Source organism: Euleptes europaea, chromosome 7, assembly GCF_029931775.1.
Source record: "Euleptes europaea isolate rEulEur1 chromosome 7, rEulEur1.hap1, whole genome shotgun sequence".
Taxonomy (NCBI): domain Eukaryota; kingdom Metazoa; phylum Chordata; class Lepidosauria; order Squamata; family Sphaerodactylidae; genus Euleptes; species Euleptes europaea.
In genome coordinates this window covers 78638490-78655148 of record NC_079318.1, presented here as the reverse complement: position 1 = coordinate 78655148, position 16659 = coordinate 78638490, and the positions used below count along the sequence as shown (strand labels likewise).

Sequence of the window (16659 nt, the reverse complement as noted above, 5' to 3'; positions counted from 1 at the left end):
GGCTAATAACAGATGGCTGTATGTGCAGCCCCTGAGGGCTTGCAGCCTAAGTTTAGAGTAACAGGTGGGGGTGGGGGAAAGTGTTGTCTCTGACCACCAGCAAGGGGGCGTTCCTGCTGCTGTGCTCTAATGGCTGGGACAGTTCCCCAAGCAAGGCCTGGGTTGCCTTGTGGGGTTGGGAGTTCAGCACAGTCCCAAACAGCAAAAGCTTCCCCGTGCCTGGCTACGGAGGCCCCGTGGCCTCATTTCCACTAGCTTAGTATTTATTTGGTAGGATACAAAGCTGAATAGCTCAGGCCTTTGCAGCCTAATCTGGTTAAGACAGTCAAGTTTCCCAAAGCCTGCTCAGGCTGACTTAACCTCACTGCCCTCCTCATTCAGTCGCCGGTGGCAAAACTGGAAAACCCTGGAGGGGTTTTAAGGGAGAGTGGTTTTGCGGTGGGACAGCCCCTGGGGAGGCAGCCTGGAATGCACTACATCCCAGAAGGTGCCCTGAGGCTCTGCAGCATCGTAGCCTGGGAGATACTGGATGCTTTCACACATGGTGAATAATGACTTTCAATTCACTTTGTAGCTGGATTTTACTGTGTGAAATGGCAAAATCTGCTTGCAAACCATTGTTAAAGTGCATTGAAAGTGCATTATTCAGGCTATGTGGAAGTGTCTGGGCCAGGTCACTATCAACCCGTAATCCAGTCACTCACTGAACTGTTGGGAACTGAGGTTTTGGTGGTGGTTTAGCCAAGACCCCCCAACGACAGGCTACAGTGGAGCTGAGTTCTGCAACCCTGGGTAACGCTGCAAGGGGTGTGCGTTACCCACCCTCCCATTTGGTGGGGGTTGCCCTGTGCCTGCTAGCAGTTGGCCGAGTTCTGCGTGCTCCAGCGTGGTACTGGCTGCTCTTTCTTCCCCACCTCTGTGATGTTGGGACTCTTGGATAAGCGTTGGCCCATTTGTGTGGTTGGTCCTCGCCGGAGTGGCTTTCTTGGGGCACCACGAGGCTCAGCTGGACAGCACAACCCTCAGGCTTTTAGCAGTTTGGGCTCTGGCTGGGTGGAGCCACAGGTTGGGGCAGGCCTGCTTATTTCGACTGGGAAGTGCTGCCCCTCCTGCTCTTTGGAATGGGAGTGGCTGGGAGTGGCCAGCATGTGGTCACATGGTAGCCCATCTCAGCTCTGGAATTTGTTTCCTGGTCCTGGGTGAGCCAAGGCCAAACACCACTGGAATGCAGATCATATTCCCACAGCACCCAGAACGCTTTCTCAGCGTTCCAGCAGAATGGCTTTTGTATAGGGCTGGGATTCAGAGCTTTGGTTCAAGTGTGTGGGGCTGGGCAAGGCGGAGGCCTTTGGCTCCACAGGTGCTGCTGCCTCCATTGTGGAGGGGGAATGGAGAGAAGCAGGAAGAAGCAGCTTCTGCCTGGATCTTGTAGCCTCTGGTCTTAGGCTGGGGCTCCTCACCTGGCTTCTGTGATGCTGCACATCAAGCCCCAGGGCCAGCACGCACGGTGGGGCAAATTGATCAAGCTGCATTCTGGCGCTGCTCTGTCTTCACCTCCACACCCGTCTCCACCGCTCAGTTCCTTGTGTTGCTGTTTGATATAGAGCAAGATGGCGGACGCCGGTCGGCCACAACGCAAGATGTCCCGGGCCGGGGAGAGCTTATATCGCATCCTGGGGCTGGAAAAGGGGGCTTCTTCAGAAGACATCAAGAAGGCATACAGGTAGGGTATTCTCTGGTCCACTATTGACAGTAGCACACTCTGCCACCTCCCATGAATTGGAGGTTCAGTGTGGTCCCTCCCCCACAGTATCCCTGTCCCCCATTAACAATAACATAATTTGTTTTTTGCCGGCAAGTCACAGCTGACTTAGTGACAACCCGTGCTGGGTTTTCAAGGCAAGACGTATACAGAGGTGGTTTGCCATTGTCTGCCCCCATGCCATGATCCTGGTATTCCTTGGAGGTCTCCTATCCAAATACTCGCCAGGGTCAATCCTGCTTAGCTTCTGAGATCTGACAAGATCTTGGGGTGGTAGTAGATAGTTGGATGAAGATGTTAACCCAGTGTGCGGTGGTTGTGAAAAAGGCAAATTCCATTCTGGCCATAATTAGACAAGGAATAAAGAATAAAACTGCTGCTATCATACAGCCCTTGTAAAAATCTATGGTGAGACCACAGTTGGAATACTATGTGCAGTTCTGGTCGCCACACCTAAAAAAGGATATTTCAGAGCTTGAGAAGGTGCAGAAAAGAGCAACCAAAATGATCAGGGGGCTAGAGCAACTGCCCTATGAGGGACAGTTAAAACGATTAGGGCTGTTTAACTTGGAAAGAAGGCAGTTAAGGGGAGACATAATAGAGGTCTATAAAATTATGCATGGTATGGAGAGCGTGGACAGGGAGAAGCTCTTCTCCCTCTCTCATAATACTAGAACGCGGGGTCATCTGCTGAAGCTGGAGGGTGAGAGATTCAAAATAGATAAAAGGAAGTATTTCTTCACACCACGCATAGTTTAATTGTGGAACTCCCTGCCCCAAGATGTAGTGATGGCTGCCAACTTGGAAGGCTTTAAGAGGGGAGTGGACAAGTTTATGGAGGATAAGGCTATCCATGGCTACTAGTGAAAACGGATACTAGTCATGGTGCATGCCTGTTCTCTCCAGGATCAGAGGAGCTTGCCTATTATATTAGGTGCTTTGGGACACAGGCAGGACGATGCTGCTGCAGTCGCCTTTTTGTGGGCTTCCTAGAGGCATCTGGTTGGCCACTGTGTGAACAGACTGCTGGACTTGATGGGCCTTGGTCTGATCCAGCATGGTTTTATTTATGAGATCAGGCTAGGCGTTATCCAGGTCAGGGCATAGCTAGCTCAGGGAGCCCCTAAACATACAATGTGGACTTTCACTGGATCACCATGTAGTTGTGCTGTGCCGTGTGCAGGCTGAATAGGACCAAAGAGGTGGCAAGTAGGGACCTCCCAGGGTAGCATAAACCTGCTCTGCAGCAGGGTGCTCCCTGGGGAGTTTCTGGGGCAGCTTTGTCTGGCACAAGGACACACTCTGGTAGTGGCTGGAATAGGGCAGCCCGAGCAATTGGGATCCAGTGCTCTCAGAATGTTAAATGCTGGTTCTGGCCACTGTCCTTGAACTGCAGCCACATGTGTGCATTTACTTCCTCCGAGCACGAGTGATCGTTTGATGGGGCTGACAATCCCAGATGGGTAGGCGGGTCAGTCTGTAGCAGCAAAATAAAGCAGGAGTCCACTGGCACCTTAATGACTAACAACACTTAACTCCAGTTTACACTTTGGCGAGTCAAGGCTGACTTTTATCAAATGCAGCTGCTGAAGTGAGCTCTGACTCCGGAAAACTGATGCTGGAATAAATATTGCTAGTCCTTAAGGTGCCACTGGACCTCCTGTCTTACTTCACAGGGTGGCTATTTCATGCTGCGTTCGTGATGATCCAGGCTGTGCGCGTCACAAAATCCCTGTGCCTGTTGGTAGCCGTCTCTATAACAGTGATCCACTTTGCCCACCCAAGGCCCAGATAGGCAGAGGTAGGTCCCACCCCAAGATTCGCCTTTAGCAGGGCCGCTGCGGAAACTTGCTGCCCTTCAGATCATTCTGCATCGGGGGGGCAGAGCGACTGGAAGCAGCCTCAGCAGTCTTTCACTCCCCCCTTTAGTCTTTTCTCACAACCTCGCTCCTCCGCTCTTCCAGGAAACTGGCTTTGAAGTACCACCCAGACAAGAACCCCGATAACCCCGAAGCAGCGGAGAAATTCAAGGAGATCAACAATGCCAACACTACCCTCAGCGACGAGAACAAGCGGCGGATCTACGACGAGTACGGCTCGATGGGGCTCTACGTGGCCGAGCAGTTTGGGGAGGACAGCGTCAAGTACTACTTCGTCATGTCCAAGTGGTGGTTCAAGGTGGGTGATCGGGCGGCAGTGGGCGTGCGGGCTGGGGAGGAGGGGAGGCAGTGTGGCCGTGCCACGGAGCAAGGGCCAGAGCACCAGCTGCACGCCGTGTCAGTCGGCCCCAGAGGAGTCCCTTCAGGGTCCAGCGGGGGAGCGTCTCGAGTCGCTCCAGGAGCAGCGGGGAGGTCGAGTGCCTTGCCCAGCTGTTCACCCGCAACTCTTGCTTGCCCCCAGCCGCTGACCGTGTGCTGCAGCCTCCTCACCTGCTGTTGCTGCTGCTGCTGCTGCTGCTTCTGTTGCGGGAAGTGCCGCCCCCCTGAAGACGAGGATGCCTACAAACACGTCAACCCCGAAGACCTGGAGGCCCAGATCCGAGCCGAGGACGAAGGTGAGTGTTTGGGGGCAGGAACCATACCACCCTGAACAGGCCCATCTTGTCTGATCTCGGAAGCTAAGCAAGGTCAGACCTGGTTAGTACTTTGATGGGAGACTGCCTGGGAATACCGGGTGCTGTCGGCTTTTGGGGAGGGGCTGTAGCTCAGCGGTAGAGCATCCGCTTGGCATGCAGAAGGTCCCATGTTCAATCCCCGGCATCTCCAGTTAAAGGGACTAGGCAAGTAGGGGATGTGAAAGACCCCTGCCTGAGACCCTGCAGAGCCCCGCTGGTCTGAGTAGACAATACTGACTTTGATGGACCAAGGGTCTGGTTCAGTATACAGCAGCTTCATGTGAGAAGAGTGAGGGGCTTCAGTTTGGGCTGACCCTGTGATGGAGCTGGCACAGTGATGGAGCCACAGAGGAACAGAGCGGCTGCCTGTAGTTCTGGCAGTTGTGGCTAGGAGCTGGTTGGAGGGGGCCTTGTTTAATGGCTCAGTGTGGGGTCCTGCCAGCACATCTCATGGATGGCATTTCCTCTCCAGGTGTCAGCGCTATCCGTATGCAGCCTACCGCCACATCGCACAGTACGGATGCGACTCAGGCCCGCAAGCCATGACCCCGTGAGTAGCACAGGCCCTCTTCTTTTGGGGCGGGTGGGTGGGGAGGGAGAACAGGACTGCAGCAGGAACCCACCAGAGACTGCCAGCTTATTTGGGGATTTTGTGATGTTTTCCAGACAAACCCAAGCAGCGCTGTCCTTCCGAGCATTGCAGGGCTGCCAGCCCAGATCCAGGACTAATTATGTGGTCCCTCCACTGGTGAATAGCCAATTATGTGGTCGCTGAGGAAAGGGCAGAGCCTGTGTGTGCCAAGCCTTGACCTTGCCTAAGGCTGTGATTTGAGGATCTTCTTTCCAAAGCTTACTACCAGCCAGGCACAAATGTTAGGGATGGGGAATTAATCCCTCCCCCCCCCCCCACAGGATTCAGTTGGCCACTTAGCACACAGCTCACACGGTGATAATCTGGAGCCTGGTAACATCTCCTTGGGTGAATAATGCAGTTGACTCCTCAAACAGGAAGTGCCGGGTGAGGCATCCCCTCCTACCCTTCCAAATTGCAGGCCTTTCCATGAGCCAGGAGAGGCATGGCCGCATCAGATGTCGTCCCTGGAAGCCTGTAGTTGGCAGGGCAGGGTAGTTTGGTTGGCAGTGCTGTGCCGGCTGAGGCTGTGGCTCAAGGCTGCCCTTCCTGAGCCACCTGGCTTTCTGGAACATTTGCAGTTCTGGTGGGGAACAGCAGGGGGCGTCCTGTGCTCATTCTTTCTGTTTTTGGCCAGGTTCGCCAGTCCTGTTTGTAGAGTGATAGAGTTGTAGGGCTGCCCAGGGCAGGACCCCATTGCCCATACTTTGATTAGTCCATACTTTGATTAGCTTATGGCTGGTGGCTTCGCATGCACTATGGAACCACCACTCAAGCTTCCACGTGCGGCTAAAACGCCTCTCAAAACATTTGTTTTGATCTACGTTGTTTATAATCTGCCTTTCTCGCTGGGGCTCAAGGCGGATTATGCAGAGCTAGTCAATAAATGCTAGAACTCAAGGGCAGCCAGTGAAGCTGACGGGCAGAAGATTCAGGATAGACAAAAAAGAATTCTTTACACAGCAAGGGATTAAAATGTGGAATTTGTGGCCAGAGGAAGCAGTGATGGCCACTGTGTGAGACAGGATGCTGGACTAGATGGACCACTGGTCTGATCCAGCAGGGCTCTTCTTATGTTCTTATACGTGATCCAGGTTCTCTGGGCTGCAGGTAGGGAGCAATGGCTTTGGTCAGAGACACACCTTCCCCCATCTTAAGCAGATTATGAGATGGAGGGCACCTTGGCCATCTTCTGGGCATGGAGTAGGGGTCACTGGGGTGTGTGGGGGGAAGGTAGTTGTGAATTTCCTGCATTGTTCAGGGGGTTGGACTAGATGACCCTGGTGGACCCTTTCAACTCTGTGATTCTATCTCCCACCAGAGCTCCCCCCCTCCGGGGCATCTCAACAAAGCTGTCCTTCGTTGAACTTCTAACCCTTGTTTGTTCTCCTCTTTTCCGCCAGAGTCAAGCCATTGCCAGTCGCAGTACAGCCTCCACCTTCTGCAACCATTCCAGAGGATCCCCCCCATAGGCTTGGATTGCTGAGTGGGGACCTATTTTCAGTTCCTTTGACCCCTGGACTGCAGGCAGGGAGCCCCTCAAGCCCTTGGAGCCGAGAGGCCCTGAGGCTCCTGCCCCACACGGGGCGGGGATGTACCTATGCACTTTCCCGCCGCCATACCACGGCGACAGTCTCAGGGAGCACGGCCAAGGACTTGCTCAGACCCTGCGAGACTCCTTGCTTTGAAGGAGAACGGCTTCGCCTCCGCATCGGAGAAAGATGACTGGCTATGGAAGCAGCCAATTATGGCCTGTGGTTCCCCAGCGAGAGGCCGGGTCCCTGGTGCTGGGCTGCAGGGTGCTTGGTCAGCCGTTCTGCAGTTCGAAAGGGTGGTAGATGTGGGGAGTGTCAGTTGTCATCATCCCCAGCCAGATTTGCCCCCCGGCTGTGACCTCCTGCTGTCCATTGGCATTGATCAGCGGAAACCCAGCTAATTGTGGGGGAAGGGGCTGTGATCTGTCCCCCATCTGTGCCAACAGGTGGGACAAACCTCCCCTGCCATGACCATCCCCCCCGGGCACCAGCATGGCCCTCTTTTTGTCCTGTGTGTTGGTGCCAAAGTGGACTCAAGCCCGGCACATGTAGCTCAGCAGGATCCCAGTATTCCTGCGGAGTAAGGTCAGAGGCTCACCGCCTCCCAAGGCGCGCCGCTTCAATCACTGTGCGGGAGCTGGGCTTCTCCAGCTCCCCTTCGTCTCCCTGCTTCGGTGGGGCAGCCCTGGGGAAAGGGCTGGTTTTGTTTTTTTTCACACTGTGATCAGCAATTTCTGTTAGGGTTTTTCTCAGCACAATTAAAGGTTTCGGAAGGAAGGAAAGAAAGAAAGGGTGGCTCTTCTGCTTTCAATCTGTCTCCAGCATGAGGAGGGGTTCCCGCAGACCCTTGGGAAGGGAGGCAGTGCCATGTGTATGTGTGTCTAGCCAGGGATGTTTGGGGTGAACAGGTCCCAGGCCGAGGTGAGCAGTTGTCTGCTTTGCAGGCAGCAGCCGTCTGCTTGTGCTTCCAGGGCCTCTCTTTCCTTTGGGCTTCCCAGACTTTTTAGGTGTGTTCACTTGTGCGTATGTGTGAGAGGGGTGGGGAGGGGGAGTAGAAGAGACTGGCTGCAGGTAGAGCTTGATCAGCGCCTGCTTTGGAGGAGGAAGAGAGTCTGGCTCCGTCTGAGCCTGATCAGCTGCTTCCATACTCCAAACAGGTCAAAGGTGGCACTGCGGGGCTAAACCTTGGCCAGGACAGTGTCTTTCACTTCCGTCCCTCTTGGGGCAGTAGTGTAGCGGGCGCCTTTAGGCCCTGCCTACCTAGCATGCCCTTTGGAACTGGAGTTTGCTGTCATTCTTTGCATGTATTGATATATTTCACCGGTTAACGGCAACAAGAAGTTGCAAGGACATAAAATGTCCATCAAACAAGTAAACGCACTCGCACACCTAAAAAACACAGAGGGAAATCTGCAGGAACAGTTCCTTTCCTCCATGCAACTGAACTGTCCTGTCCGCCTTCCTAAATGGAGCCAACAAAGGTGTCCTCCGTACGTATTCTGGTAAGCCATTCCAGCGGACTGGGCCTCACGCAGAGAGCCTGCAACCTGTCCTAAGCAACTGTCCTAAGAAAGGCACCTCAAGGAGAAGGCGGGTCCAAGGAACATTACTGGCATGTGAGATTGTACCAGGAGATGCCTCCTTCATAGGCCGCAAAGAACTTATAAAGGTAATGACCAGCCCTTTGAATTGGGCCAGGAAGCAAACAAGTGGCACAACCCCGGGGTGCTGTGGGGTTCTGAGCTGCTGACCCTAGCTGGGAGTCTTGCTGCTGTAGTTTGTACCGTTGAATCTTCTGGACCATTATCATGTAAAGTGGGTTAACAGTAGTCTAATCTGGAGGGTCATAGAATTGTAAGAGTTGGAAGGGACCACCAGGGACATCTAGCCCAACCCCCTGCACAATGCAGGAAATTCACAACTACCTCCCCACACACACCCAGTGACCCCTACTCCATGCCCAGAAGATGGCCAAAATGCCCTCCCTCTCATGGTCTGCCTAAAGTCATAGAATCAGCATTGCTGACAGATGGCCATCTAGCCTCTGCTTAAAAACCTCCAGGGAAGGAGAGCTTACCGCCTCCCGAGGAAGCCTGTTCCACTGAGGAACTGCTCTAACTGTTAGTTTCCATCTAGACATTAAGAAGAATTTTCTATCTTGATTTAATTTCAACCCATTGGTTCTGGTCCGAACTTCTGGGGCAACAGAAAACAACTCAGCACCCTCCTCTTTATGACAGCCCTTCAAATACTTGAACATGGCTATCATATCCCCTCTCAATCTTCTCCTCTTCAGGCTGAACATACCCAGCTCCTTCAACCTTTCCTCATAGGACTTGGTCTCCAGACCCCTCACCATTTTCGTTGCCCTCCTCTGGACCCGTTCCAGTTTGTCCTCATCTTCCTTAAATTGCGGTGCCCAAAACTATGGTTATGGTAGCATGGGTCAGCATGGTATAGCAGCTATCTTGAAATGCATACTTCAATGGGATGCAGATGTTTTAAATTATAAGAGTATTTTCTATAACCCCTCCCCCCCCTTCTTCTCTAGTGCACCTGGGAGGAAACAAAGGGAGCTCCAACGTGCAGGGGGGGCAGGGAAGGCTGGCTGAGATTCTGTCGAGAAATCTGCTGTTGTGGTTAGTCCAGTCCTTTCAGCCTCATGCCAACTTGAGCACCTTGGAGAAAATGCTGGTTCCCAACCGTAGCAAGTTAATATACTTCAAATATTCATTTAAAGTGTATTTAAAATCCAGATTTTTATTTATTTGGTACATCAAACACATGAAGCTGCTGTATACTGATTCAGGCAGTATACCTGCCTCCACCTGGTGATGCTGAGAATTGGAGATGCTGAGAATTGAACCTGGGACCTTCTGCATGCCAAGCAGATGCTCGGCCACTGAGACAGTCTCTCCCCACCCACCCCCAATAGCATTGTTATTCAAGTCTTCCTCTTGAGTTGCACAGGGCTCTCTGTACATTGTTCTCCCTTCCTCCCTGTAGAGGGAGGGAGATTAGGATGAGAGAGTGAAGGATGGCTCACGGTCACGCATCAACATTTGGTGGTGCTGGATTTGAATGTGGGTCTCCCAGATCCTACTCCACAATGCCGGCCAACAGTGAAGACTAAAGCAAGTCTAAGGGTAACCAAGCCGTCTCCCAGTTAGGCTCTCTCCCCTTCCTCATGAACCTGTCAGCTCAGGCAGCGCTTCTGTTCCTGGGTCCACCAGGAAGATCTCTGCGCAACTTGTGGGGCTGAGGAGGGCAGGGCGGCTGCTCCCTGTTGCTCTTGGAGTGCCTGCAAGAGAAAGCACGCTCTGAGACACTCACAGGCCTGCACCTGCAGTTCAGCTCTGTATCTGTCCTGCCTGATGAAGAAGCCCAGGCCACCTTAAGGCGTGAGCCTAATAAAATGGTGTCGCCTAGCCTGCATTTCAGTGGGAGTTTTTAATCTGTTGGGAGTGGACGCAGAAGCAATCCTGGAGCTGGCAATCTCTTCTGGGGTGCCAGCCTGGGAGGCTGGGCCCTGCCCTCCTGGCAAGGAGCTCTAGATCTGTGTGCTTGGGTGGGGCAGCTGTGCCCTTGAAATGCAGCTGGATAACAAAGGGGAAAGTGACCCCCCTGCCTGAGGATGCCTTGCTGGGCTTCAAGCATTCTAGTGTGCCCCCCATCCTGGAACTGCTGTTTATCATAAGAGTGCTGTGGAACAGCTTGAGCCAGTGATCGATGCAAGACTGAAACTGGTTCCTTGTTCAACACAAGAAGACTCAATATGGAGCTCCTATTCACGCATCTCTAGCAAAAGATTTGGGCTGTCCTTGTTCTAAGGGGCTTTTCCCAGTTAAGGTGGCCTGGAAATATAGAAGGTGATGCCCCCCAGGACAATGCTTAGGAATGGTGGGGCCAGGTTGCCCCCGATTCACACGTCACTGCCTTTTCATCATCTTAGGATGTGTTTCGTGGGCCATCAGGTCTGAGTCTCAGCTTTGAAAACGGGCTCCAGCGCTGATGCTTCCTCGGCCTCTGGGAAATTTCCATGCCTCTGGTATGACTGCAGTATTGGAGCAGGAATTGCTCATGATGCTGGGGTCTTGAATGAGCCTGGGTGGTCTTAGGGGTTCTGGGACTATGGTCCATGATGAGGCCTTACAATCACAGAGTGTGGTGGGCAGGGTAGTAATTTAAACCACTGCCTCCCTGACAGCCCTATGGCTGATTTCTGGCCACTTTATGGCACTGCCATGACTCTACAAGCATTGATGGTGAGGGATGGGGGAGTGCTACAATAGTTCGGGGGCAGTGCCCCCTTCAGCATGCACTCCAGGACAACTGGTTGCCCCACAGCTAAGTCTGCATCTGGGGTGTGCCTAGGGTTGCCAGATCCCTCTTTGCCACCGGTGGGAGGTTTTTGGGGTGGAGCCTGAGGAGGGCAGGGTCTGCAATGCCATAGAGTCCCAAATGCCAAAGCGGCCATTTTCTCCGGCTGAACTGATCCCTATCAGCTAGAGATCAGTTGTAATAGCAGGAGATCTCCTGCTAGAATCTGGAGGTTGGCAACCCTATGTGTGCCGTAGTAAGCTATCCCCTCTTTCCTGGTCCAGTGGGGTTCCCCATGCCAGGCAAGAGACTCTTCCTTTGCTTGTGTCTGGACTGGTGTACAAAAGTGGGAAGGGAATCAGACACAGCAGAGGGAGCCTCAACATGGCATGCGATTCTGTACGTACAAAGGAAGAGGGGGGCTCCAGCACTGCACAGAGCTTGTGTGTGTGTATGTGGGGGGGGGGTCATTGTTATTTTAACTCCAGTCTGCTCTGCTTGTCCTTGTAGCAGATGTCAGATCCTGCCTCATGGCCTAAAAATAACCAAGGGGGAGGGCAGGTTGCAAGCTCCATCTTGCAAATGGAGGAGGCTTTAGCTAGGTAGGATGGCGCGGGCCGGTCCAGCTGAGAATGTCCCCTGCAATGTAAAGTCTCCAATATACTTTGCAAGGGGCTGCTCTTCCGCCCCATCAGGATGGTGTGTCTTTGGAAGCCCGCCCCAGCCTTTACGCCCAATCAAGCAACCCCCTTCAACTTCACTGCGACTGATCTGCTTCCGCCCCTCACAGTCCGAAATCCAAATCTCTTGAGTGATATCTCTTGCCCTGGACGGAAACAGCCACACGTACACTGTGAACCTCACTCCGGTTGCACCCCTCGGAGCGTAAGCTCAGCCAATAACCTCGTTAGCAGAGCAAAGTCCTCTTGCGCTAACCGGGACTCCTCCAGCAAAGTATCTAGTCCCAAAAGGTCGTTGTGGGCACGTAGATCAGCGTCCTGAGTCCTCCAGGGGGTCACCGCTGCCAGGAGACGCCACTGATCAATCACCAGCCCAACCAGCCGGGTGGACTCCGCGTAAGACCGCTGTGCCTCCTCCAAGACGGCACGCAGAAAGTCGGGGTCCTCAGGGAGCTCGTCCGGCACCCCAAACCGAGGAGACGAGTGTCTAGGCCACTGATTCCCAACCAGGGGTCCATGGACCCCCAGGGGTCCGTGAGAACTAAATTAAGGTCCGTGAAACAAAGTTATAAACCCATAATAAATTAATATTTTCAATTAAAAGTTCTCTATTATAAAAATATATTCAAATATTATTCTAAGTTTAATGTTTAACTAACAGTTATGATTAAAGTTTATTTTCGAATTCTCTGAATTTTTATTTTGAACCTTGGGGTCCCTGCACTGAACAAAAAAGTCTTAGTGGTCCCTGGTCAAAAAAAGGTTGGGAACCACTGGTCTAGGCGAACCCTCCAGGGCTCCAGCTAAGGTCAGCAAGTAAGGATAGGACTAGTGTCCTAATATAAGCTCTAGCCCTGCGGCAAACCCATAAACAGATTCCAGCAGACGGCAAGTTCACGAAAGCAGTTTTATTGGTTAGAATCGACAGGTTTCAGAAGCCATATTCAAAAGGACACTAGTAAGAGGCAAAGGCAAGGTATAGGCAAATAGACTGAACTGAGGCAGGGCCTCTGCCAACAGCGTCCAGGGATAGAGTACAGATAGTGGGCAAAGTCCATGTCCATCACAAACCATTGGCACCCTGCCCAGAATGAAATAGGAAGCCGGTGGTTATACAGAAGCTCCGCTATGCCATGCTCCTGCCCAGAGGTGTAGAGGAAATCCGTCTACTGGTCTTGAGTCCTGAGAAGTTCCAGAGAAAGGCAGGCATATAAACAAATCTTGCTAAATACAGTCCTGAGTTCAAAACTATTTTTCTGCCATAAGCTCCCTTAGGTGGCCTTAGGTCAGCCCCTCTCTGCATCAACCCCCAACCTTGCAGGGTGGGACTAGGGGTAGCTGCCTACCTCGCAAAGCAGTTGTAAGGCTTGATGAGGTAATGTACGTAAAGCACTTTGAACAATTCATGTGCTGTACTGATTTTGTTTGGCTTGTTTTTCCTTCTCGTGTGTGCGTAGGCCGGGGTGTCGTCTCCCGAGCTGCTTCCTGTGAGGAAGACCAGTCGTTTGAGAATATCCTGGTTTATAGGATGTGACTGGACCACAACAACGTTTTGCAGTGGGGTTGACCAAGAATAATGGCACGTGGAATGTCTGTTTTGCTTAAGGCTGCTTGGAACGACTCTTGCCATGACTGTATGAATTCCTCTGAGTTTCCAAACACATTTTGGGTGGTGCCTTACTTGACGCTGGAGGAAGTTCCTCCGGCCTAAGGCATTGTCCTCTCGCGGAAATGGCTCTTCAGTTGGAGGAAGGCCTCTGACTTTGCTGAGCGGTGTAGTAGGAAATAGGCCTTTATGTCGAAGGCAAGGTGTTTTGGTATGGCATTTTTCATATTGGTAGGTTTCTTCCATTTGCAACATCCAGTTTATTTCACCATAGAGACGCCTGTTCTGTTATGACAAATGCTCCTTTCTCTGTTATCCTTGGGAAATCTCAGGACAAAATGTGCTCCCTATTCTGCAGAACTGGGTCAAGGCTGATGTATGCATGAGAAGATGTTTGCAAGGGTGGCTCTCTGACCCCTGGAAAGGTGTTGCTGGAGATTGTGGGGCTGCATGGGAAGAACCTCCCTGTGTTGCAATGTGGTGGAGAAATCAGGCAAAAATCACCCTTACTTTTAGGAACATAAGAAAAGCCATGCTGGATCAGACCAAGGCCCATCAACTCCAGCAGTCTGTTCACACAGTGGCCAACTAGGTGCCTCTAGGAAGCCCACAAACAAGACAACTGCAGCAGCACCATCCTGCCTGTGCTCACAGCACCTAATATATTCAGCATGCTCCTCTGATCCTGGAGAGAATAGGTATGCATCATGACTTGTATTCATTTTTACTAGTAGCCATGGATAGTCCTATCCTCCATAAACATGTCCAATTCCCTCTTAAAGCCTTCCAAGTTGGCAGCCATCACCACATCCTGGGGCAGGGAGTTCCACAATTTAACTATGCATGGTGTGAAGAAATCCTTCCTTTCATCTGTTTTGAATCACCCTCCAGCTTCAGCAGGTCACCCCGCGTTCTGGTATTATGAGAGAGGGAGAAAAGCTTCTCCCTGTCCACTCTCTCCACACCCTGCATAATTTTATAGACTTCTATCATATCTCCCCTTAACTGCCTTCTTTCCAAGCTAAACAGCCCTAAGTGTTTTTGCTTTTCTGTGGGGAGAGGAAGTCCAGTGGAGCAAGCTTTTCCTTGGCACAAGTGGAAAGAAAGACCATTTTGTCAGATCCCCCCTCCTCACTATAGTCCTGTCTCCCTCATATTTTTTGGCAGGGTATGAGCTTTCTGAAGAAGTGAGTGTCTGAAGAAGTGAGCTGTGGCTCATGAAAGCTCATACCCTGCCAGAAAATATTTTTGTTAGTCTTTAAGGTGCTACTGATCTCTTGCTCTTTTCTACTATTGCAGACAGACTAACACGGCTACCCACCGTGAATTATTCACATATTTTTGTTAGCAGAGAGCATTCAGAACAGTGCCGGGGGGGGGGGGGTTCTGAGAAGGCCAAGGTGGGGAAAGATCCACCCCATTCTGCTTGCAAAGCCACAGGATTCAACCTCTGATTGAACCTTGCTTGTAGTTAAATAGGTAACTCTGAAACCATTTGCTAATGCTTCCTACCAAAGAGGCAGTGTGTGCTTTTGCCACTTGACTGCGTCTGGCAAGTATTCTGTATCAGAGAAGAGTCTATGATCTTTGCCAGTTCTACAAATATCTGTGGCCTTTGTTGTATATTTTTAGCCGTTTCTAGCAGCTGCCCAATCTTGAATAGCACTGATAAAACTTTCCAGGTGTGTTCTAAACTGGCCTTTTCAAAGCTACTTTACTGATGGATCACATCTGCTTTTCCTCCGTTAAGACTTCTGGGTGTTTCCTGCTTTGGATTTCTATCTTCCAGTATTTTACTTTCCTTGATATCGCCCATATTCTGAGTGGTGAGAGGTGCAGGGGTGTTGCTTTCAGGGTTTGGTTCCCTTTGGAGAAAAGAGCCCTGAAAAATTAATTGCTTTTAAAGTAATATTTGCTTTACTTACAAAGATACAAGCACAGGTGGAGCAGAGGCGGCCGACAGGATGGTAGATCCTCTGTGTGTGTGTGAAGTGCCATCAAGTCGCAGCCGACTTATGGCGACCCCTTTTGGGATTTTCATGGCAAGAGACTGGGGAATTTTTCTTGCCAGTGCCTTCCTCTGCACAGCAACCCTGGCATTCCTTGGTGGTCTCCCATCCAAATACTAACCAGGGCTGACCCTGCTTAGCTTCTGAGATCTGACGAGATCAGGCTAGCCTGGGCCATCCAGGTCAGGGCCTACTCCACACCAAAATCAACGTTTTTATCCCAACCTTTCCTACAAGGAGCTCAGAGCAGCATACATAGTTCCCTTTTCCTCACTTTATCCTCACAACAACCCTGTATGAGGTAGGTTAGGCTACAGAGTCATCATAGACTTTTGGTGCCAGGTTTTTGCAGAGTCTGTATATGTTTGTTATACCCCTTTATTTTATTACCTCATTTCCATTCTGCCTTTCTCCGCAGTGGGGACCCAAAGGCAGTTTACATCATTCTCTTCTCCTCCATTTTATCCTCACAACAGCCCTGTGAGGTAGGTTAGGCTAAATAACACATGAAGCTGCCTTATACTGAATCAGACTGTTGGTCCATCAAATTCAGTATTGTCTACTCTACTCAGACCGGCAGCGGCTCTCCAGGGTCTCAGGCAGAGGCCTTTCACGTCACCTACTCACCTAGTCCTTTTAACTGGAGATGCGGGGGATTGACCTGGGACCTTCTGCATGCCAATGCTCTAGCATTGAGCCACAGCCCTCCTAGGGTTGCTCAGCAAGTTTCCATGGCAGATGGAGATTCGAACCCATGTCCCAGGTACTAGTCCAACCCTCTAACTGCTACACCAGGCTAACTGTCTTCCTTCCTTCGAATCTCCCTGTGTTCGTTCATTCCATCATTCCACTAAGGCATTTGGGTATTTTTTTCTCCTTTGGCTCGAGTGTGCAGGTTAATCTATCAAGCTTGTTCAAATTGGCGTCAGACTATTTAATTATCCTCATGAAGCATGTCAGAGCTGGAACTGACCCAGTATTAAATTGTATTTCTTTCGTTCTTAGCTATGAGTTAAGATAAACAGTAGTGAGTGAAGTGGCTGGCTGTAGAGATGCCAAGGAAGATTTTAAAATTAAATGCACTCCCTGGAGGTCCTGATTGATCCTCTGGTGCCTGTGGGTGGGGTTCATCTAGGGTTGCCAGGGCTCTGGATCTGGTCCTGAGGCTCAGGTCTGAGGACTCGTCCAGGCGGCAAATTGAAATCTTGCAGCCATCAGCTATGACATACACTTGGCACCTTCTCTATAGCCCTGCAACCAAAAGGACTAGAAACTTCCTTTTTTAAAAATCTGGGAACTAGGAGATTGTGGCAACAGATCATTATAATAGCTCGATTTGAGCCCAGTAGCACTTTAGAGACCAACGAGATTTTTGGGGTATAACCTCTCGAGAATCAAAGCTCTCTTTGACTCTCGAAAGCTTGTGTGTGTGTGTACGCCAACAACTCACAGCTGAATAATGACGACCTTGCAGGGTTTTCCATGCAAGAGACGTTCGGAAG

At 51.3% G+C, this 16659-nt stretch overlaps 1 protein-coding gene across 1 annotated transcript; it reads left to right on the top strand.

Annotated features, from left to right (window-relative positions):
• Positions 1–1607: 1607 nt before the first annotated feature.
• On the top strand, positions 1608–4922 carry DNAJC5G (DnaJ heat shock protein family (Hsp40) member C5 gamma). Its single transcript, XM_056853006.1, has 4 exons — positions 1608–1723; positions 3727–3940; positions 4163–4316; positions 4849–4922. Exons 1-4 carry the CDS (start codon positions 1611–1613, stop codon positions 4920–4922), a joined length of 555 nt encoding a protein of 184 aa, XP_056708984.1. The 5' UTR covers positions 1608–1610.
• The last annotated feature ends 11737 nt before the right edge of the window (positions 4923–16659 follow it).